The 23087-nt window shown below is 41.8% G+C and overlaps 1 protein-coding gene across 2 annotated transcripts in view; it reads right to left on the reverse strand.

The window, feature by feature from the left end:
* LOC149310453 (DNA mismatch repair protein Msh6-like) overlaps nucleotides 1–22204 on the reverse strand; it is a 28627-nt gene extending 6423 nt beyond the window's left edge. Inside the window, exons 1-6 of one of the 2 annotated variants that reach the window (XM_089528974.1) lie at nucleotides 21679–22204; nucleotides 11471–11673; nucleotides 8002–8177; nucleotides 4101–6639; nucleotides 2286–2557; nucleotides 626–743 (exon numbers count right to left, since the gene is read on the reverse strand). In XM_089528974.1, coding sequence (XP_089385100.1) covers nucleotides 626–743; nucleotides 2286–2557; nucleotides 4101–6639; nucleotides 8002–8177; nucleotides 11471–11673; nucleotides 21679–21851 — 3481 coding nt within the window. In that variant the 5' untranslated portion in view covers nucleotides 21852–22204. Of the gene's footprint in view, nucleotides 1–625; nucleotides 744–2285; nucleotides 2558–4100; nucleotides 6643–8001; nucleotides 8178–11470; nucleotides 11674–21678 lie in introns of both variants that reach the window. The other variant, XM_089528973.1, reaches the window with a different exon arrangement.
* Between the last annotated feature and the right edge of the window lie 883 nt (nucleotides 22205–23087).

Below are 23087 nucleotides of genomic sequence, written 5' to 3' on the forward strand. Positions count from 1 at the left end.
CTGGGTTAAAAAGTAGTCTTAGGCGGGTTATAAACTGCCGTCCGCTGCCACCGCTGTTTGCTCCGTGAGGGAGCTGCTGCAGCCAAACCGCGCGGCTCCCTTACGGAGCAAAAAAGAAGCTCCAAAATGGAGCTTCTTTTCGCGGCGCAGCTATGACGCCGTGAGGCGCCGCTGGCGCACTCGCAACATCATAGGCGCCGCGACACATCTGGACGCTATGCGTCCAAGACGTAAACATGGTGGTGGCCGTCTGGAACGGCCGTCACCAAAAAATACGTAGTGACTACGTATTAGGGTTAGGGGGGTGCGGAAGCACCGCACCTTCCTAACCCTAATACGTAGTCACTACGTATTTTTGGCGGTCTGTAACCCGCCTTATACACCAGAAAATACAGTATTTTAAACTGCTAGACAGCTATAAAGATAATTCTCACTATTCTCTAACAATAATTAAAAATGATTAGCTCGCTCTAGGTTCAGAATGAGTATTTTTAAAGTTGATCCAGTCTGGAAGCAAAGGATAATGAAATTCAAGTATCAAGCTATATATATATTGTACTGGTAGAGAGTGCTTTTACAACCAGCTCTACTTTAACATTAATTTAAAAAAATACCCCAAACTCACCTGACATAATTCTGTCTGAAGCTCCTAATCTGGTGAACACTCTGTCGACAGGAGTGAGCCTGCAAGACTCAGCAGGTACAAAACATCCCAACTGGGCCATTATTACCAACAGGCCAGCCTGCAAAGCAACAAACCCAACAGCCATTAGAGAGTTCTCTTCACTTGATTGTTCTGGAACTAACAAATACAAGGAAGAAACACTTTGCTTCCTCCTCCAGCTGCACTTCTATCAAAAGCAAGTTGTTTCTGCTTGGACTAGCAGTCATAACTGGACCTTTCAGAGATGCCCTTGCTTTTTTGTTACTATCGGGAGTGAAAACTTCCCAAAAGTTCTTCACCAAAAAAAAGTGTGAATATCAGCACTCTCCATTCCAACTCTCATTCTTATTTAATTTAGTGCAACTGATTAAAAATATAAAATATATTTTAAAAATGAATTAAAAACAACGCACAATAAAACCTGCCAGAAAGAAGAGAAAAACTGAAACACATAAAAAGCAAAGTAAAACCAGCAGCTAAACAAAAGAGTCTTAAAAGCGAGGGGAAAGTACAACTCATGGGATGTGTATGGCTCTTAAGTCCTTTTTTGCAGCCTCCATGCCCATAGTAACAGGAAAATACCCCAGAATTTTCTTGAGTTATCGTGCCTAAATAAAAAAAAAATACATCAGAGTGTCTCATGAGATACATATTGGAAAAAATCCCATTGCTGTTGTGGTATGCATCCAGTCCTAAGACACCCCAGAGCCAATGAACCTAGCTCAGCTTCCCTTGAACAATCATCTTGGCAGTCCTCTGCAACAAACCCAATGTAATCTCTATCAATTCAGGCATGAATGATGAGCAGCATGATTAGGAGCATTCTAAATGTAAAACCCTTACATTCTATATTAAATTATTCCATCTTAGTTTAGGGGCTCTAACAAGTTGTACAAAAACAACACAAATGTAGTACATGTGGCTTGCGTGCAGAGGGTCCCAAGTATAATTCCTAACATCTTATGGTATGGCTGAAAAATCTCTTTGGTCTCATCCCATGGAGAGCTGCTGCCTGCCTGTACTAAAATGCTAAGCAACCAATGGCCTGATTATGGCAGATCCTGATGTTTCTTATGTTAATACTCCTGCCAAAACAATGCTGCAGAAATGGAGATCAACTAACTTTTAGAAGACTAAGTTAAAGAGAAATGCATGCAAAACTAGTCCTCATGATTCCAGGACAGAAAGCTAAAATATTTGAAGCATTTTGCTGTTTCATATAGAACTGATCTTAGCAATCATACAACATACAGTGCTCTATGTGATCATCCTCATTCTTCTCAAAGAGGTACATCTGAACTCTCAGAATGCTAGGAAGAGAAATACTACTTCTGTGGGAAACCTAACTGATTTACTTGGGCAATCCAGATTTCAGAAACTCAAGTGGTTTCCAAAGCATCCTTGGCAAGGTGTATCCTTGTTTGTCTCTCTTCTCCGCTGATGGCAGCTGTCATCAGGATAATAGAGTAAGTGATATATACATGTCCCAAAGCCACTACAATATACGAACTTGGAGAGGAAAATCTTAACCAACCCAAACTTAGCAGTTCATATAGTTCAAGGAATAAAATTTGTTAAGAATGTAAAACATGTTGTCTATATTGACTTATTCTATAATCACCTGTCTCATGAGTGTAGACTTTCCTCCCATGTTCGGCCCAGTCACTAGAACGCAGGGGGCCTTGTTTTCAGAGTTTCCCTTTTCATCCTCTACACCTATCAAGATATCATTAGGAATGAAGTCATCTCCAAAGAATGTTTTCGTGATGCAAGGGTGGCGTGAATGTTTGAGCTCCAAAAATGGTGGGGTGTTGTCTTCTGGCAGCAGTATTACAGGTCGAGACAGTGGTCCATCACATCCCTGACTGTGATGAGCGAGGCACAATAGGACATCTATGAAAGCAAAATAAAAATCAGTAAGCTAACTTTTCTGATTGTGTGGAGGTGGCCATAAAGCCAAATACATCAAGCACATAAAACTCAAGATATTTACTGTTGTTCTGCCCTCCAAGCAGCAAGAGGAATTCAAAGATTTTACGGCACTGAATACTGCTCCACCTAACTCTACTTGTTCAGTAGCAGTATTAATAAATCACAAGTGAGATTAAAGCCAGAAATATATTTAATTTCATGTAATTCCCAATATTCTTGTTTAATTAAATTGAAATGGAGAGTTGAAACTTAAAGTCCCATTATCCTCAAAATAAAAGAATTCTAACAATTCTGAAGAAAACTAAAACTTAGTAGTGCTATACGGGCTATAAGTATCTTCAGAAATCAGAACGATTATCTTAGGGCCTACATGCAGATTGGGTTTTCATGTTAGTGCTTAAATAGGGCATATCATGAGGATGATACCCTACTTATAAATACAAAGTAGAAAAATAGCTGCCCTAAAATTAAGCAATCCATGAGAAAGAAGTAGGTGCATAAGAATATGTATTTTTTTCTCTCTTTTACACACACACACAACTATATATACATTTACCTATGTGTGTGAGTATGTATGTGTTTTTATGTATGTATACGTGTACATGTCTTTTGTCACTTTGAACATTCATCACTTTAGCCATGACACATGCATATGGCTACGGTTCTGTGTGTGTGTGTGTGTGTGTGTAAAGACAGGTGGCAGTCTATGTGAACATGCTGAATTACTACACTTGTGTTTGAAGGGAGAAGAATCTCATCTTGCTTCTAGTCTCAACTACAGAGTTCAGAGCCTGTATACAAAGCACTGCTTTTATATGACCATATATCTGATGCAATATTCCATATCATCATGTTGACTGCAGCACAACCAAGATCTATTTATTGTCTTTGTAAAGTGTCACTCTTGGAAAATCCCTCTCTGTCCAACATACAGACCCCTCTCCAAATCTTCCTACATTCACAATACATACAGTTGGGTTGTGCATGCAACAGCTATAGATGGGCATATACCATCTCAGAGATTTTGGACAAATCTTTTTTTCCTAAGGTGGCAATTTGTATTTCAGGCAGGAGCTTTAGGATGCAAAATGCTAAAATTGCATAGTCTAACTTCTTTATAAGTGGTCAGGCTTTCTAACAGTACATAGAACTACTGGTAAAGATTTCTCAGTTACAGTACACATATACGTTACACAAAACCACAAGGAGATGCAATACAAAATATGAGTAATTTCCCTTACAAATATTGTTGCAGACATTTTTAAACAGCACTTGACTGATTAAAATTTGAGTTGGATAAAACTGGTTCTGGGGGTCACATTTCCAGCATGCCAGGGGTTAGTCTACATGGCCCTTGTAGTCCCTTCCAACTCTAAATGATTTAATCTACTGGTCATCAGTTGACCACTCTTACTATAAAGCTTTTAAACATATAAACAAGACACTAAAACGAATCAACAGTGAAGAGTGAACTTATGATGTGCTACAATGGAAGAATGCATACCTAGAACTGCAATGCATTCTACTGCCGTTTGCCAGTCTCTGCTGTTTTTATCAAAGTCATAGAACAACCTTTTCATACAAGCTTTCTGTGCAGCATCTCTTCGATCTTCTGCATTGACAATATCAGTCAGCATCTGCTCTATATCTTTGGTCCAGTAACGCTTATAGCCTTTTCTGCTAGACTTCAACACATATTCATCTGGTAAGTCTCGAGGCACTGCAGTTTCTGCAATTTCCATTTGATAACGATTCTTGCCTGCTCCCCAATACATCATGGCTCTGATCCCAAGTCGTTTGCGCTGCTCTTCCAAATACTGGCGAAGGCGTTCCTCAACATCACTTATATCCTCTAAAGCTTTATCATAGTCAGAGTCAAATCCAGGTTGTGGATTAACCACACCAGTTTTACGTGCAGTAGTATGATCAAAGGCAGCATCCCACTTTGCAAGTTCTGCTTTTAAGTCTGGGAAAAAGCCTTCTGGGTTTTTAGATTTGACTGTCACTGTCTGTCGTAATGTTTTGGATGCAAAACCACCAACAATATCCTCCAAAATTGAGATAACTTCAACAACCACTTTAAATCCTTCTAATGCAGACAAGAAGTCTACTATCTTCTTCTTGCTGTACCTGGCTTCCTCATACATAACAGCCCTGTTGTCTGGATGGTTCTGGTCCTTAAGTGAAGATCCAATACTGTGAATTTTGCTCAGAAGCCTCTCAAGGTCCGGGAGTTTTTTAAGAAGGTCCCGGATTTCAGACATTTTGGCAGCTTCTGCCACGAGGTCTTCGATTGCATCGAGGCGGTCACTGATAGCACAAGGATTACACAATGGTGCACAGATCCACTGTTTCAGAAGTCTCCTCCCAAAAGGTGTACAACATGTGTCAATCCTTTCTAGTAATGTGCCTTCTGCTGAACCAGTGGCATTCTCCAGTATTTCCAGGTTTGCTAGAGTCACGCCATCCAGCACCATCCTCTGATTTGTTTTAGCAAAGATACTACTTGATTTTGTTCCTTTTCCAATATCAATGTCCACAGGAACATATTCTTCAAATTTTGCCATTGATAAAATTTCCTTGTCAATAATGCATTTTTTAAGGTAGAAAACACAACAACCAAGAGCTGATAGAGCAAGCTCACTGTTTTCCCCAGGAGTAAGTCCTAATGAGTCACTTTCTGCAGTCATGGATCGGATTACTGGAGGAAGAACTGCTCCACTATTTGAATTTTCCTTGTCCTGGAAGTAGCCTTCCTCGATGAGAGTTTTTAGCGTTTTGGATGCATTCCAGAACTGAGAGCCAGCAGTCAAACCTTCTTGCACAGTAGAAGGAAGTAAGCTTTTCATTATCTTCTGTGTTTCTGCAGAGGGGTTCCCCCGCTCAAAGAGAATCTGAACAGGAGTATTATGAGCCAAAAGAGTTCTAAACCTTGAACTATGGCGGTCATCCAGGAACTGCCCTAAGTAGAACTTTCCAACCGTTGTATCGACAAAGCACACCCCATAGGTACGATGGGTGCCAGCAGAATCATCACATTTTTCTTTCACACAAAGAAGGTACTTGTTATGAGTTTCGGAAAAGTCACCATCCAGAATACTGTAGGTTTGTGTCCCTTTGGAAATTATCCTGCATACTTCTCGGTGCACAACTCTATCAAATTTTGTTGGGTGAGACATGGATTTACAGCGTGCCTCCATCATCTCTGGAGTCTCCATCTGCTCAACACGGACAACTTTGTGACCTTTCTGGACTAGGATATTTGAGAACCTGTCAAAGGCGATTTCTGGGAAACCTGAGTGAGCCCAAGTGCCTTTCATGAACACCAATCCAAGCTTGTTAACCCCAACAACAGCATCCATGTGGTACAACTCGTAGAATTTTCCAACCTTATAGAAGATAACACAGTCAAAGTTCTGGCTCTTCAGCTCCCACCACTTCCGCATTCCTGGCGTACAGTTTCTAAGGTAGTCCTCTGGCACAAAAAGAGTACATGGGTCATATTCTGGATCATTCTGCCGTCTCCTACGACCATCTTTCCGCTTACCATCTTGGAGCCACTCAATTTTATCATGTTCCCACACAGCTGGAGTATCTCCTCCTCCATTAATGTTTGCTCGATAATCATAGCATTCAGGAGCTGCATAAGATGCTAACTTATACAGAATCTCAGAGGAAAGATTAATTTCTCTGATGGGAGTTTCAGGAACATCATTTTTAAGATATTCCTTCTGGGGAAGTCTGTATTCCTTTTCCTGTGTTGGTTTAATGGTTTGTTTAGGTGGGACTTTAATGGGACGTTTTACTTTCTTTTCTGAGTTTATCTCAGATTCAGAAGTTTCACTGTCACCTATTCCAACACTATTTTCATCACTGCTGGCTTCATCAGGCTTAAACTCCATGTCTGAACCTTCATTATCACTGTCTGAATCCATAATCTTTCTCTTCTTGGTTTTTCCATGATGTCGCTGTCGTCCAGCTGTCCTTTTATTTTTATGTTTCACTTCCTTTGTTGCAGAAAATTCATCACCCTCATCGCTCACCTGCTAAGAAAGGGGGAGGGGAGAAGCATAAAAATTGGATGATTGAAAAACTCACTGTAACTGAACAGACTCATGCTGTGCATCACACATGGGCAAAAATTGTCCCTAGCTGCCCATATAAATGACACATTAATAAAAAATCAAGTTCTGGTCTTATTAGCCTTCAACATCCATATTCAGGACTTTATGGCACAGCTGAAGCTAGATTCAACCATGGCAAACAGTAGATTATATTGTCTCTGATATTCTATTTTGTTCCAGTACTGTTGCACATCTGCCAGCAAGATGTACCTCCCAAAGTCTTAACTGTCCCTCCTCAACTGTCATCTCGGCCTCAGAGGGAGCCATCAGGCAGACCCAGCAACATCAGGGACTGCCTGAAGGAAGAGGCCCCTCCCTCCTCAACTGTCATCTCGGCCTCAGAGGGAGCCATCAGGCAGACCCAGCAACATCTTGGACTGCCTGAAGGAAGAGGCCCCTCCCTCCTCAATTGTCATCTCGGCCTCAGAGGGAGCCATCAGGCAGACCCAGCAACATCTTGGACTGCCTGAAGGACGAGACTTCTCCCTCCTTTAACTGTATTTTGTATTGTATTACGATTTTACTGTACACCGCTATGATCATCGCGGAATAGCGGTCTATAAATAAAACATATTATTATTATTATTATTATTATTATTATTATTAACAAGAGAGTTAGTTGATGTTATGAAAGAAAACATGTACTGTAATGCTTTTAGCAAAAACAGTGAGGGAAATTCAGGCAGATAAATGACTACATCAAGTTTAAACAGACAAGTTAGCTGCCTTTGCAAGCAGCTTGGTCATCTCAACCAACCAAGTAACTTCCAGATGTTTCAGACCATGCTTTCCATCAGACACAGTCAATATGTTATGATTGAAGGTTACACGACTTGTGGTACAAAGCATCTGGAGGTCCCTAGGACATCTACCCTTGTTCTGAATAGTGCAATCCAACAGTTTCTCTGGGGAAAAGTAGCAACTAATTTTTCATCTACTGGTCAGCCAAATGCTTTACCAGCAGAAACAGTACAGCTTTGCCTTTTGGAGAACATGCCACACAGTTTTATTTATTTAAGGCATTATTAGCTACAGCTTCTGAATGCTCCTCATAGTGTTACAGTACTCTAATCCATTCTACATCTACCCACCATGATTTTTTTCTCAAAAGCTCTCCTTACCAAGTCTCACATTCTGTGATGAGAAATATGGTTTCTAACTAGGCTTATCTTTCAGCAGTTTCTGAAGCACTTTCTTTTGAGATACCTATGAAACGTAGTGCCATAACAAGATTAGCTCTTTCTTCTATTCTTTATTTCAGGAAATAGTTTTAAAAGTTACCTCCATATCTTCCTCTTCTTCCTCCTCACTTTCTGAAGGTTTGTCACACACTGCCAGATCAAGTCGCTCACTTTTATCTTTTTTCATAGCTGCATCCGCCAGTTCCATTGCTCTTCTAATCTCAGGCTTTGAACTGTAAAACACACCTCCCCTCTGGGTATCTCTGCCTGTAGAACCTGCAAGACAAAGGAAAAAACTAATCAAGAAATCAAAACAAGACCAACTTTGGTAAAAGTTTCTGTTCTTAATGATCTAACATCCAAGAAACTTTGCAATTCAAACCAAATAAATACATTTATTCCACCATCTTCTAAGATTAGTAAATGTATACACTCAATTACAAGTCGACCTCATGCATAAGTCGAGGGCAAGTTTTGGGGCTGAAATTATGGATTTTAATATGACCCATGGATAAGTCAAGGGTAAAACTTAGGGGCATATAGCAAAGTATTTAAAGGATGAAGCAAAGCAAAGCAATGTCAAAGAACTTGCAAAATTCCACCAGACATAGCTTTTTGTGATCAGTCCTAAGGCTAGATAGATGAGAGAGTACTCGGTGCTTCAAAGAAAGATTATACTCCTGCTTTTCACCAGGGGGTGGTTCCTTATTTTAAACAAGAGTTAAGATACAGTACACTGACCTGTGGATAAGTCAACTCAGATTTTTTGAGTCAATTTTTGACCTAAATTTCTAGACTTATATATGAATATATACAGTAACCATAATTGCTGATGCTGGTAGTACTGTGTACCTTCAAGTCAGTTCTGACTTATGGCAACCGTATCACAGGGTTTTATTGGTAAGATTTGATCACAATGGGTTTGCTTATATATTCTTCTGAGACTGACTTGCCCAGTGGGTTTCTATGGCTGAGTGGGGATTCAAACCCTAGCCTCCTGAGTCATCGTTGGACACTCAAACCACTATGCCACACTGTTGTGGCTAGCTGCCTTTGAGTCTACCTTGACTCATGGCGACCCTGTAAATGAGATGACTCTAAGCGGATTGGGAAGTGGAGGGAAATGGGCTGTTTGGTGGTCAGGGGAAATCCAAATGAGGAGAAGGGTGGGGAAAGAAGGTTTTAACATTGGATTGGGAAGTGGAGGGAAATGGGGTATCTGATGGTCAGAGGAAATCCTAGAAAAAAAGGAGGATGGGGAGATTAGGTTTTCATATCAGATTGAGAAGGAAATCACCTTTCACACACTCCAGCCTGGGAAGCGCTTTCAGAAATCACAGCCAGACGGGGAGAGTGGGACATCGGGGCAGCTTTTTAAAAGACTTTTGACCTGTATGTAAATCGACCCCAGATTTTAAGATTAATTTTTGGGCATATATTTTTCGATTTACAGTTGAGTATATACGATAAGCCTGGTCTCTAAAAAAGAATCAAAGGCCCATTCCGCACGGGCACCCTAGTATGGACGCCCCTAACCCTAGTACACGCCAAGCGCGTACAAAATGGCGGTGCCCATTCTACATGGGTGCTGCCATTTTGACGTAGCGGATGCTTAGCGTCTGCACGTTGCAGCAATGACGCTGCAAGTACGCCATTGGCGCCTTGCTGCGTCATTACCGTGCTGCAAAAAGAAGCCGCTTTTTGTGGCTTCTTTTTGCTGCGCGAAGGAGTCGCGCGGTTTGGCCACAGAGGCTCCTCCGTGCAACAAATGAGGGCACTTTGCAGACCACACTTTTGGGCTGTCTGTAAAGTGCCAATATGTCTTAATTATGCAAGACTTAACTCACCTGGTTGTTTCATCTCACACAGGCATACTGTCGGTTCTAAATTTTAAAAAAAACTGTTGAAATCCTCTTTTTTCTTGTGGTGCAGGAACCCATCCCTATTCTTTCCACGTTATTTCTACCTCAGGTACCAAATTTTCTGTTAAAGAAGTAATACCTCCAGGAGCACATCTACTTTATTAACTGATACATACTTCAGTTATAATACAGAAATAATACAGCTGCTGTTCTCTATAATAAGAATGTCTGTAACCTTAATCTCACAGTTCAAGTATTTATCGTTATACATGCTTTAGTGCTGAGTATGAATAACAAGTCAAAATTCTAAACAGGAGCTTAATACAAGCAAAAGCAAGGGTGAGAAAACAAAAACAGAAAAAAGAACCTCTGAGAGACTGCTGTTAAAATTCCTGAGGCAGTGATAAAGATGGGGGAAAAGTAGAATACTGTGGCACTATAGCTAATATTTGTGAGGTTCAAAAAAGGGTGGAGAAACAGGAAAGGGCTCTCTGAGGTATGAGTGGCAAGATTCCTGATCTAAAGCCATAATGGGGAACACGGTCCAATACCAAAGAGCTCTCACTTCTAGACAGAGCAACAGGTCAAAGCTTCACCACATATCCCTTCTTGTCTTTGTTCCGGGAAGCTCTACCTCAGGGCTCAGGAACTTGTGGCCTTCCAGACATTTATTGTAATTCCCATCAGCCCCAGGCAGATTACCTAGTGATGAATGATAACGGGAACAAAAATTCATTGACATTTTAAGCTCCCCAACCCTGCTCTCTATTGTTCCACTGAACCGATAGTTTTTGTCATAGTTTTTAGTGGGTTTTTTGGGGTTATGAGGCCATGCTCTAGAAGAGTTTATTCCTGAGGTTTCACCAGCAGCTATGGCTGGCATCTTCTGAGAAAGCTTTTGTCATGTTTGATTAGCCTAGATTCAATCATGAAGCCATTGGCATCAAACATCTTGAGAAGGTGCAAAGTGATAATTTCCTCTGCATTTTTAACCTGAAGTTAGTGAGTCTAGTCTCAAATGGCACACTGGAGAGATTACTGTGAAGGTCCATTCTAGTCAAGAAGAAGCCATTGAAGAAAGAATTTGTTTAAATTTATTTTTAAATATTTCTTATTGGATTCCCAGGTCCTCCCAGGTTGCTCAGCTTTCTCTTGACTTTAATTAATCATCCCTTTCTTGGATGGTTCCTTCTCTGTGGCTGCGAATGGATTCCCCATTCTCCCACAGAATATGTGCTCTGGTCCTGGCCTTTAAGATCTTCCTGCCAAACAAGGTGTTTCTTTGCAACCTGCTCCCAATACACTCACACTACCTCTGAGACCAGATGTTTTCTTCCCCTCCTGCACTCACTGCATTATCAGTACAGACCTCCAATCTTTTGGGAGGCTCTGCTGCATTTAAATAGTGTCTCTTTCAGTGCCCTAAGAGTTCCCCACACCAGCAGGAAGACTGGAACTAAAACCATTACGTGTTTCACTAAAGATTCAGGGATCCCATGCTTCATGGAGGAAATAAATTGTATAACTGTTAAGGACTTTGTTGTTAATCACCCTTGAGTTGATCTGTCTTTCCCAGTTTTGTTTTGTTCTAACAGTAAAGCCTCCAGAAGTCTAGAGAAGTGAAAAATGGCATCAGCTCGCAGAATGACAGTAGTACAATTTGATGCAGGAACACCCCCCTGTCATATGTACAATCATACTTCTTACCTGCATAGGGTCTTATGTATCTAATGCTAACCCAGCCCCTCGATGGGTCATCATCAAAAAATTGTACATGGATGCGAGATGCTCTTCCTCTGCCCCGGAAAAGTATTCCTTCTGTTGGATGCTTGTACACAAGAGATGGCCACCATGGATATCCTTCAAGCTTGGCCCAAACTAAATCACCAGGTGTAAATTCACAGAAGTCACTGTAAGAGGAGAAAAAAATTAGAGTCAGCGTCTTAACTGCTGAACCACATGCCTGTAATAGAGTGAAACAGGTAATTTAATTTTCTCCTAAATGACCCTAAAAAAACAAAAATAAAGAAAGAACTGTACTGATAAAGAAAATCATCTTTTTTCATCCTACCTACTTAACACTGTTTGCATAACTGCAAACAAGGAAAGCCATCCCAGGTTATAATTAAATTCTTGTTCTATAGCGTCAAACTCTTTCAGGTGTTTCAATACATTACTCAGAAAAAAATACAGTGTAGAAATGAATCAGCAGTACAGCATCCCCTCTATCTACTAGAGAGGGAGAAAAGGAAACTGATTTTATCTGTGGTATGTTCATTTCCAGCAGTGAAACATGAACATGTTGGGATAGGTTACTTCTTCCTCTCCGCCCATAGGCAGGAAAGGTACAGACCTTTGAGGAATTTCCTCTAGGGAGAACAACCTTGGTAGAGCCAGTCAAATTATCAGTTAATGGTTAAAAAAACTAAAATTCAAGATGCTTGAACATCATTATTTTCTTCCAAAAGCCAAATAAGACACACCTGAGCAGAATATGGAATCCCCTCCTAAAATAAAGTATAGCTGTTTGGCAACAATGGGCAAAGTACTTGATAAGCAAACCATCTTTTATACAACCATACCCTACCCATTCCCTATTCCCACATAATTTTACACATATACAAGCTAGGGCTCTCAGGAAATCTATTTTTTGGACAATTAGGGACCAATTTAATAGTGATGTTCCCATGCATTTTCATATTAAAAATAAAAGATTTGAAATTATCTAAGGCGTTACACACTCGCCTAAAATACATACCATGTACGTACTAGGGTTGCCCGGGGGCGTCCCTACCCTAGTACATACACAGTACGTACAAAATGGCAGCGCCCATTCTAGATGGGTGCTGCCATTAGGACGTCACGAATGCGCCGCCTCCAAACAGGGCAGCGCAGACGTGACATCCTCGCGCCACGTGAGAGTGGCTGGGACACCTTTTTTGCAGTCCTGGAAGGAGCTCCAAATCGGAGCTCCTTCTAGGATTTGCATTGCTGGCGCAGCTTTTATATGGCTGCGCCAGCGATGCAAGGCAGAAAGGGGCCAAGCGGCCCCTTTCTCCTCCTCCCTGCCGCTGTCGGGTGTCCTTGGGGCATGAAGCCCTAAGGAACCCCTTTCCAGGCCGTGGGGAAGCAGCCTTTTGCCGCTCCCCCGCAGCCTGGAAAGCGGCGGATCGGGGCCTCAGAGGCTGCCGCTGTGGCAGCTGAGGCCCTGATACGGCAGGGAAAGGGCCGGATACAGACCGCCCCAAACGGGCCGTCTGTAACGCACCATAGTTACAATTATTGTCCTAAATTTTGAGCATCACTAAGAAGCAAGAATTTATATTTATATTAGTGATTTTAGCTTTTCTTTTGTAATGTTCTATATTCTTCTTGAATGTCCTACATTTTGTGGTGCCTTATCCCCCTTTGCAGTTATGACATCTAGTCACCCTGGTCAGGCACCACGGGTCTCCACAGTCACTCACCCAGTTTGAATGTATCGATGTCAAATATGATGATTAAGGGAATGGCTTCCCTACTTCATAAGCATATTTGCTGTTGCTGTTAACCACCTTTGAGTCAATCTCAATTCAGGGCGACCCTATGAATGAGATATCTCTAAGCCCCCCCACTGCTCTGCTGTAAATTCATACCTGTGGCCTCCTTGAGTCCATCTAGCATGCGGTCTTCATCTTTCTACTTCTCTCCCCCTTTCCTAGCATTAATGCCTTTTCTAATGAGTCATGCCTTCCGTGATGTGGCCAAAGTACAACAGCCTCAGTTTAATTATCTTAGCTTCCAGAGAGATTTCATGTTTGATCTGCTCTAGGACCCATTTATTTGTCTTTTTGGTTGTCCACATTATCCTCAGCACTCTTCTCCAGCTCCACATCTTAAATGAGCTGATTTTCTTCTTATCTGCTTTTTGCACTGTCCAGCTCTCACTTCTGTACATGGAGATGGGGAATACCATGGCTTGGACGATTCTAACTTTAGTGTTCTTTATCTTTACACTTTAGCATCTTGGCTACTTTCATCACAGATGATCCCCCCATTCCTAGTCTTCTTATTTCTTGATTGCAGTAGTCATCACTCACATCAATGTTTAATTCAAGGTAAAGTAACTCTTCAACTATTTAAATTTCCTTATTATTTAGATTGAACTTATGTAGACCCTCTGTGGTCATTATTTTTGTTTTGTGTTCAGCATTAAGCCTACCTTTGCACTCTCTTCTTTTACCTTGCTTAGTAATTCTTGTAAGTCTGTAATGTTTTCCGCTCATAGTATGGTGTCATCCACATTGTTTATGTTCCTTCCTCCTATCTTCACTCCTCCTCCTTCCAAGTCTACGTCTGCTCTTCATATGATATTTTCTGCACACGTTGATCAAGTAGGGTTACAGAATGCATCCTTGTCCGACCCCCTTGCCAACTGGAAACCATCTGTTCCTCTATAACAGCCTCTTGTCCATAACAGCCATTTGATAGTCCTGATGAAAAATACAGATTTCTCATCAGGACTATCAAATGTACTTCCATGTCTTTAAGAGTGTTTATGGTTTTTGTGATCGACGCAGGCAGAGGTTTTGCTATAGTCTATAAAGCTGATTTTCTTCTCAAATTCCTTGGCACGCTCCACTAGTCATCGTATGTTTACAATGTGATCCCTACTGTCTCTTCCTTTCCTGAACCTTGCTTGCACCTCTGAGATTTCTCTCTCCATATATTATTGGAATGTCTACTGCATAATTTTTAATTATTATTATTGAGAATAAGTGTGCTTGCATGGCACATTAATGTTATAGTCCTACAGTTGCTGCCACCTTTTGTGTCTCCTTTTTTGTGGACTATGATGTATCTTAACTCTTATCAAAAAAGGAACCAAGCCCTTTTTTGAGTTGCAAAAGGTAAGAGCTTAGTATATCCTGGGAGAAACTAAGAAAAAGCACCAACTCCCTCTACTCTCTCTACAGCAGTGCCACTTCTGGCCTTTTTGAATGCCTGAGCAGGAAAATTGTAGTAGCAGTAGGTCTCTGGCATTTCCATTCAAAGCAGTAGTGAGAGTGTAGATGGGGGTCTCTGCTTCTTTTAGGTTCTCTCAGAACAAACTGAGTTCTCATCTTTCGACATTCTACTCAGAGGAGAGGATGGTTCTTTTTTTGATAAGTTACTACTTATCATTTATCAATAAAAGGACCATCTCCTCTTCTGAGTAGAGTAGCAAAAGGCCTTTTGAATACCTGAGCAGGAAAATGGTGGTGATGGCCAGGGATGGCTGGTCCTGAGCCAGCGCTGGGGTTTTCACCTCTCCATGGAATGGATCTGAGGAAACCAGTGATGAGCCCTCCCTCCTGGCCTGAATGACAGATGCACATTTTCTTAGCTCCCCACTGTCAGCCTGATCACCTCCTCTACACACTGAACAGCCACCATTTACCATAGTTCCCTTCCATCCATCCAATTGTTGAGGTGAGCACAAACAGTTATGCTTGGCGGAATTTTGTAAGTTCTTTGGGATTGTTTTCTTTTGCTTTGTCATTTACATCCTTTGTTACATGCACTTAAATTTTACCCTCAACTTATCGACGGGTCATATCAATATCCTAATTCTGACTCCAAAACCTGCTGTCAACTTATATATACAAAAGGATTACTTTTATACAAATAATTATGGTAGTTTGCATGCAGGATTCTGAATAATCTTTTCTTTAAGGAATGTTGACTGTTACAAATTCTGCAATTAACTGTATAAAAATTAAGCACCTGCAAGATTTATACACAATGGCATCTGCAAGTATTCTCAAACATAGATGTTATCTCCAAATATGAAGTATGGCTGCAGTAAAGAATTAGGTCAAAGGATAGCCATACTATGCAAGCAAGAAAAGCATACTACGCAAGCAAGAAGAAAATGCTTGATGTCTGGCAAAGAAAACTTCACACTAAGAACAAAGTCATGATTACTATTTTATCTTAAGCATTCCAAGTTCTGCTTAGCTAAACTTTTGAGGGGAGGGAGGAATCACTCACTTTATATAATAAAGGAGAAAAAATATATAAGGAAATCTGTGATCAGCATTGGTACTCATCACTATTAAGGCTTCACCTGAGAAGTAGCCAAACTGTTCCCAGGTTTGTATTATATATTTTCAGAATTTTTAGAGGTAAATATTGTTGTATTCCCTTTCCAATTAGTACCCCTGGTTGCATGTAAATCCTAATCAACTTCTGTTCTGTAAACACATACAGTCTACATAGGACAAAAGTCTCACCTCCTGACATGATGATTTACAAAGTCTACGAATTCTCTATTTTTTATTTGTTTATAACAGAAAAATCATGCCAAAATTCATGTTAGCCAGGACTAGAAAACAGAAAGATGTCTGGGAGCCTAAATTGTGGTGTCAACACGAAACCACTATCTCTTCAAAAGTAATAACCACAACTTTGCAAAAATATTGTAAACCTTGTAATGACCAACCAGAGAGGGGATGTATGGTCCATCTTGAAGTCTTACCTTCATGAATTGATCATTTAGATTCCAGCATTATTTAGATTTTAGCATGATTAACATGAATTAAGGCTGCTGGAGATTGAAACAAGGGTCCTTTAAAAAAACTGATCTGAAGCCACTGGATTAATTTCATTTATAAAATATGTCTCTGGGATTTGGAATATCATATATGCTTCCAGATGTGACTCCAATAGACCACCTAATGTCAGAAACTATCCCTGGCACTCCTTTTAAGCACACTTGCCCCCCCCCCCCCAATTCACAAACTTGGAATTCACGAATTTGGTTATTCGTGAGGTCTCTCCTGACCCCTGCCATGCCTGGAACAGTTGATCCGGGCATCAGAGGGTCAGGAGAGACTTGCACAGCTCCTTCTGCTTCCCCTCCAATGCCCGGATCAGGTGATCCAGGCATTGCAGGGGTGGAGAAAGAGCCCTGCAGGTCCTCTCCGGACCCCTGCCATACTTGGATCACCTGATCCAGGGATGGCAGGGGCTTGGAGGAGACCCATACGGGGCCCCTCATGGGGAGAGGCTATTCGTGATTTTTTCATATCCGTGGGAGTCCTTTGCCCCTAGCCCCTGCGAATATGGAGAGACAACCATACTTACAAGAAGCAACAAGGGCACCAATTTTATATATTGGACCCAGTCCTCCTCAAGAGGGGAGAACTGGTCAACAATGTGGAAACAGTGGGAAGCTCAGGTGGAAGTGGCCATGTTCATTTGTGGAAGAATAATACCTCAGCTTTCTATTCCCAACAGATGCTAATGTTGGTATTATTTCAGTACCAAGTTTCAGGCCTAACTGATTTTATCCAGGTTACACATATGCTACTGTCACACTATTTGAAATAGTTTTAACCTGTTGTAAGTTTTCTGTTTTTTAAAACTTGATCAATGATTCAATATATTTTTAGTCTTTTTACATTTCTTTCCTTGGATTCATTTTACAAAGGAAACGGAAAGCAAGCCACAGTTTTACATGCACTTTTGACTTTAAGAAAGCCCTTATCAATAAAATTAAGGAACTAATGAGTGATATCTCAAAGTAACAAATACTTCAAGAAAGGCAGTTCATAATAGATTAGAATTTCTTTGGTTCAAAACACACTGCAGAAATAATCCGGTTTCACACTGTTTTAACTGCCCTGGCTCAGTGCTAGGGAATCCTGTAAACTATAGTTTTGTTAGACATTTAGTCCTCTCTACCACAGAGTTCTAGTGCCACAACAAACTACAATTCCCAGGATTCCCTAGCACTGAGCCAGGGCAGTTAAAGTGGTGTCAAACTGGATTATTTCTACATTGTGTTTTGGACCTTTGAAATGAGATAACAAAAGCACAATTGAGAAATTCAATGAGAAAGAAAAATAAGACGTGCTAAAAGAAACCAGGGTCCATGCTTAAGGCAATTTTGGATGTGGTGTAGAAAAGATTTTCTGGTGTCCTTATGTTTTGTGGCTCTTTGGGGAAAGTCTAATATGAGCTACCACAGGTCCCACTAGCAACAGATCAGAAACAGAAATGAAATTGAAGTGTGAAGTAACATTTTTCCCCCCAGGCCAGACCAGTTCACATAAGAAAAGTTGAAAATAACTCTTACTGGGCCCGAACAGACAGGCCAAAATAAAGCTGCTTCGGGTCACTTTGGAGGTATGCTGTTTAAATGATGAAAACATCTTAAGAGTCCAGAAACTGCCTTTGACACGGCTTCCAATCTCTTAGGACACATGCATCATTTAAACAGCATACCTCCAAAGTGACCCGAAGCAGCTTAATAATAATAATAATAATAATTATTATTATTATTATTATTATTAATACCCCGCTCTTCAGCCAAGGCTATTTTGGCCTGTCTGTTCAGGTCCATTAACTTGTCAGTCCACATTTATGTTTATTTTCTGAGATTCACGTCACCCAACCTCAAACTGACCATTTTCCTCCAATCAGACGAAAGTTTCACCCACCCATAAGGGACAAAATTATTTGTTTACAGCTTCTTCCAGAAAAATCTTGGAAGAGCTTGTTTCTGAAAACCTTACTGCCAGAAAAGCTTTCAAATTTTCTATATATTGTTGCTTGAGTGCCTGAAATAAAATGACAAAAGGTAGGAAAGTTGTTTGTCTCCCAAAAGTCTGGAGTGAAATCACATCCTCAACCACCAGCTGCCCTGTGATCCATGAATATCATGAAATCATTTCCATGAAATTGATGGACATGCGAGAATTAGACACATTAACTGGTTAAACAGACCTAAAAGGGAAATTCAGTGAGAATCAATGCAAAAGGAAATGGCCATGGAGGTCTTTTTTTTAAAAAAGAATGGTTATATATATATGTGTGTGTGGTCAAAATCCAGAAATGTATAAATTATAATCTGAGAGGCAAAAAAAGGGAGAAATCTTTGGGTATAGGGAGTTTGAAGTCATAAACAGAAAGTTAGAAATGTTTTATTTTGCATACTAGATTACAAGGGAAGTGTAAAGGAAAGAATAAAAGTTACTAAGGGAAAAAAGAGTATTATGAAATCATTAATGTAATATATGCACACAGGTTTCCCCACCACCGCCTTATGACTTATTTCTTCATTCTATTTATATCCCAATTTCTGTTCTATAAATTTTTGCATCTAACTGCAGCAAAAAATAGTGCCTACAAGATTTATATGTAATGGTTCTTGCAAGCATTTTTCTATGCAAAAGTGATATCTGAAATATGTGAAAAGTAGGGTTTAACAGTTATTATAAAATAATATAAGATGTATTTCTTTTTTCAAACTGTGCAGTGCCAGTACTCCTCCTTACATCTCTTTAGGAATCACTGCTATGAGGTTTCAGTGGTTTAAAATGAAGCCAAACACCTGCTAACTTGAAAACTGATTCCTCAAAAGGTTAGTTCAGAAACTGTTTCCGTTATCTTCAAAACTCACTTCATTCACTGCAGTTTTAGGTCCCTCTGCACTGTAGGAATAATTCAGTTAGACACCACTTTAACTGCCACCGCTCCATCCTACAGAATCCTGGGATTTATAGTTTTGTGATGTACCAGCAATCTTTAGCAGAGAAGGCTAGAGAGCTTGTAAAACTACAGCTGTGTCCACATTGCAGAAATAAGCCAGGTTCACACCACTTTAACATTATGGCTCCATGCTATGGAATTCTGGAAACTGTAGATTGTTGTGGCACCAGACCATTCTGACAGAGAAAGAAGGCACACAAAACTACAATTCCCAGAATTCCACAGCATTGAGCTGTGGCAGTTAAAGTGGTATCAACCTGGATTATTTCTGCAGTGTGGAAGCACCCTCCAGTGTAATCAACGGGGCTCCAATCAATATTGGTGATTGTCCCAATTCGCGGGGGGTGGGTCCAGAATGGATCCCCCGCAAATTGGAAGGGATGATATGTGTGTATATACATGTAAAATCAGTATGTGTACAATGGACCCTTGTTATACACTGGGGTTTGGTTCCAAGATCCCAAGTGGATAACAAAATCCGTGGATGCTCAAGTCCCATTAAATATAATGACATAGCAAAATGGTGTCCCTTATTAAAAAATGGAAAATCAAAGTTTTCAAACTGCGGATGCTTGAATCCGTGTATAAAAAATCAGTGTATAAGAAAGGCCAACTGTATATGTATATCCAGTCACCCCTTTTGAACTTGCGGAGGATCTGTTCCAGACAAGTTCAAAATCTTGTGCATATTCAAGCCCCATAGGCTTGAATGGGGCATGTGCATATGGGGTGTGCGCCATGGGCGTGTGCCCCATTCAGATTAATAGCGGTCATCCCTCTTCAGATTTTCAAGTCTGCACATTTCAAGTCCATGGACTTGGAGTGGTGACTGTACAGTCATAGTCCAACAACAGTCAAACCACACCATACTGGCTCACATACATTGTATTTTTAATATAGTTGCCCCTCCGTTTTCACAGGGGATCCGTTCTGGACTCCCTCCGAAAAACTGCCAATATTCAAGCCCCATTGTCTTGAATGGCAGCGCGCACCCAGGGACACCCACAGGGGCACCCACAGCATTTTGTCTCCCTGTTTACCAGGCGAGGGACGCAGACTCCAAGTCTGCAAAAATGAAGGGGCAATTGTGTGTGTATATGTGTGTATCTATAAACACACACACACATATATATATACACACACACATGTGTGTGTATTTGGAGGCTGCAGCCACACTGCAGAAATAATCCAGGTTGACACCACCTTAACTGCCATGGCTCAATGCTGTGGAATACTGGGAATTGCAGTTTTGCATATATGTGTACAATATATATACAGATATGTTGTTGTTGTTGTTGTGTGCCTTCAAGTTGTTTCTGACTTATGGCAACTCTAAGGCAAAACTATCTTGGGGGCTTCCTTGGCAAGATTTGTTCAGAGGGGGCTTGCCCTTGCCATCCTCTGAGGCTGAGAGAGTGTGACTAGCTGAAGTGGGTTTCATCATGGTTGAGCTGGGATTCGAACTCTGGTCTCTGGAGTAGTAGTCCAAGAACATGCTGGCTCGCCTTACCTCCCCTCTGCCCCACATCATCATCATGGTTTTAACATGTTGTGGCCTGCCTCAAGCTGTGAGAGGCGAGAATGAAATAATAATAATAATAATAATAATAATAATTTAAGATTTTAACATGTAGCCCACGTTGAAGAGAAACAGGGAATTGGGAAATAAACCTTGAGGGAAGGAAGAAATCATGTTAAAACCCTGAAGGAAGGGGGAAAATATTACTGTCGTCATCATCATCATCATCATCATCATCTTTTGCCTGCCTCTCCTCAAGGCTTGAATCCCTGTACTGGGAGGAAGCTGGGGCATTAATAAACATAATAATAACAACAAATAATAATAATAATAATAAAGAAGAAGAAGGTTCAAGTCAAGCCACCATGTTAAAAATTAAGTCCTAATCACAAGAACAGTAACAGTAATGCTAGCCTTTCCGCCTCTCCTCAAGGCTCGAGGCGGGCCACCATGCTAAAATCCAGCAATAACCACAGTAAATAGCAGCAGTCTCATAAGTAACCGCAGCCCTTTCCCGCCTCTGCTGAGGGCTCGAGGCGGGCGACAGCGGCGTGTTCAAACCTTGAGGGAAAGCAAGGAAGGAATCCTGTTAAAACCCTGAGGGAAAGAGTCATTTCTTGGCCGCCTCTCTGCTCCTCAAGGCTCCAGGCGGCCACCATGTCACAACAATAACAATAACAATGATAAGGAGGCATTAATGTTTCCCTTCCCCCGCCTCCCGAGGGGCCTGTTCCCGCGGAAGCCGCGCGAGGCCTAAGCCCCCCGCGAAGCCCCTCGGCCTCCGAAGGAAGGAAGGAAGGCCTCCTGGTCTGAGGCGCCACGCGGAAGCCCTCCCCCGGCGCCCTGCCTCACTCGAGGCCCCGGCTTGGGCCTTCCTTACCAGTCGGCCGGCGGGGCCCTGTTGCTGCCCCGCTTGCTGCGGGGGGCCTTTCCGGAGCGGCGGCGGGCGTCCTCCAAGTCCTCCATGTCCTCCTCCTCCTCGGCGTCGCTGCCGCCTCTCTTCCTGCCCCGCGAAGGAGGGAAGAAGTTGAGGAGGCTGCTCTGGCGCGACATGGCGGCGGCTTCAAGGGGGAAGGAGGAGAGGCCTGGCCCTGGCTGCCCTCCCCTCCTCAGGCTGGTGGCGGGAGAAATGAGGCCGTTCCCGCCCAGAGATGGCGGAGGCGGAGGGAGAGGGAGAGGGAGGCGGGCCCCGGGGAAGGGGAGGGATGGAGGGCAAGGAAGGCAGGAAGGCAGGCAGGCCGCCTCCTCCTCCTCCTCCTCCTCCAGACCCAGACGCCAAGGCCCAAGCCCCTCCTGGAGGAGGAGGAGGAGGAGTTCACCCAGGAGAGAAGGCAGGGAAGCCCCTGGAAATGGAGGACACAGAAGCTCTATGGCAGAGAAATGGAGGACGCATACAATCTATGACACAGAATCCCCTAGAAATGGAGGACGTGGCCAAAACAAAAGTTCAAAAACACGCCTAGAAATGCAAATCCATGCTTCTTAGTCCTACTCAAAATTAAGGACGTTTTGGGAATTCATCCGGGTAGGAAGGTTGAAATGGAGGACATGGTGAAACAGGACCATTTAAAGGCCAGGAAACACTTGTCAAGAGTCTCAGGACACACGGGTTTTATTGCATGTGCAAGTCACAGCTCCAGGATGCTTTCAGAGATCTGTGCAAAGAGTTACAGGGAACAAGCTTTTTCTATCTCCATTACACAAAGAGAAGAGAGTTCCCTCCTCCCATGAGCCTCCCATGAGCCCCATCCTCAGAATCTAATGTCCAACTCAGACAAAGATGCCTATCATCAGGAAATGTCCCAGACAAGAGAAAAGAGCAGCCCTTCCGCCTCAGGGGTTTCTGCAAGCCTGCAAAACTTCTGCAGAAACTCATGTCTGTCCTTTCGTCTCACCTTCTGTAGAAATCGGTTTGAGAGGTTTGAAGTTTATAAATATAAAATGGCTACACTCATGCTAAGAAATAGGAACAGAGGCTAGAAATGCCACGTAGACAAGCTCTGCTTAAACAGCAATGTTTCACTTGAACAGCAAGACCATTGGCAATTCTGCTCTTTGCTTTCCCCCTCCCCTATCAGTTTCATGTAGCTTAACCACAAAGCTATTTTTGACAGTTAGCAGTTTCTGCAGAGACACCTGGTTATCTCGCTAGCAAATTTTGAAACCTGCTCATGAACCTTTGAATCTTTTTTTAACAATTCTTGATCACCCCATGACTAGGTAGGAAGTATAACCCAAATTAGGAATTGGCTATTCTGCTTCTGTAATTGGCTTATGCTAAGGCACAGA

Source organism: Sceloporus occidentalis, unplaced genomic scaffold, assembly GCF_023333645.1.
Source record: "Sceloporus occidentalis isolate IW3139 unplaced genomic scaffold, rSceOcc1.0.p SCAF_6, whole genome shotgun sequence".
Taxonomy (NCBI): domain Eukaryota; kingdom Metazoa; phylum Chordata; class Lepidosauria; order Squamata; family Phrynosomatidae; genus Sceloporus; species Sceloporus occidentalis.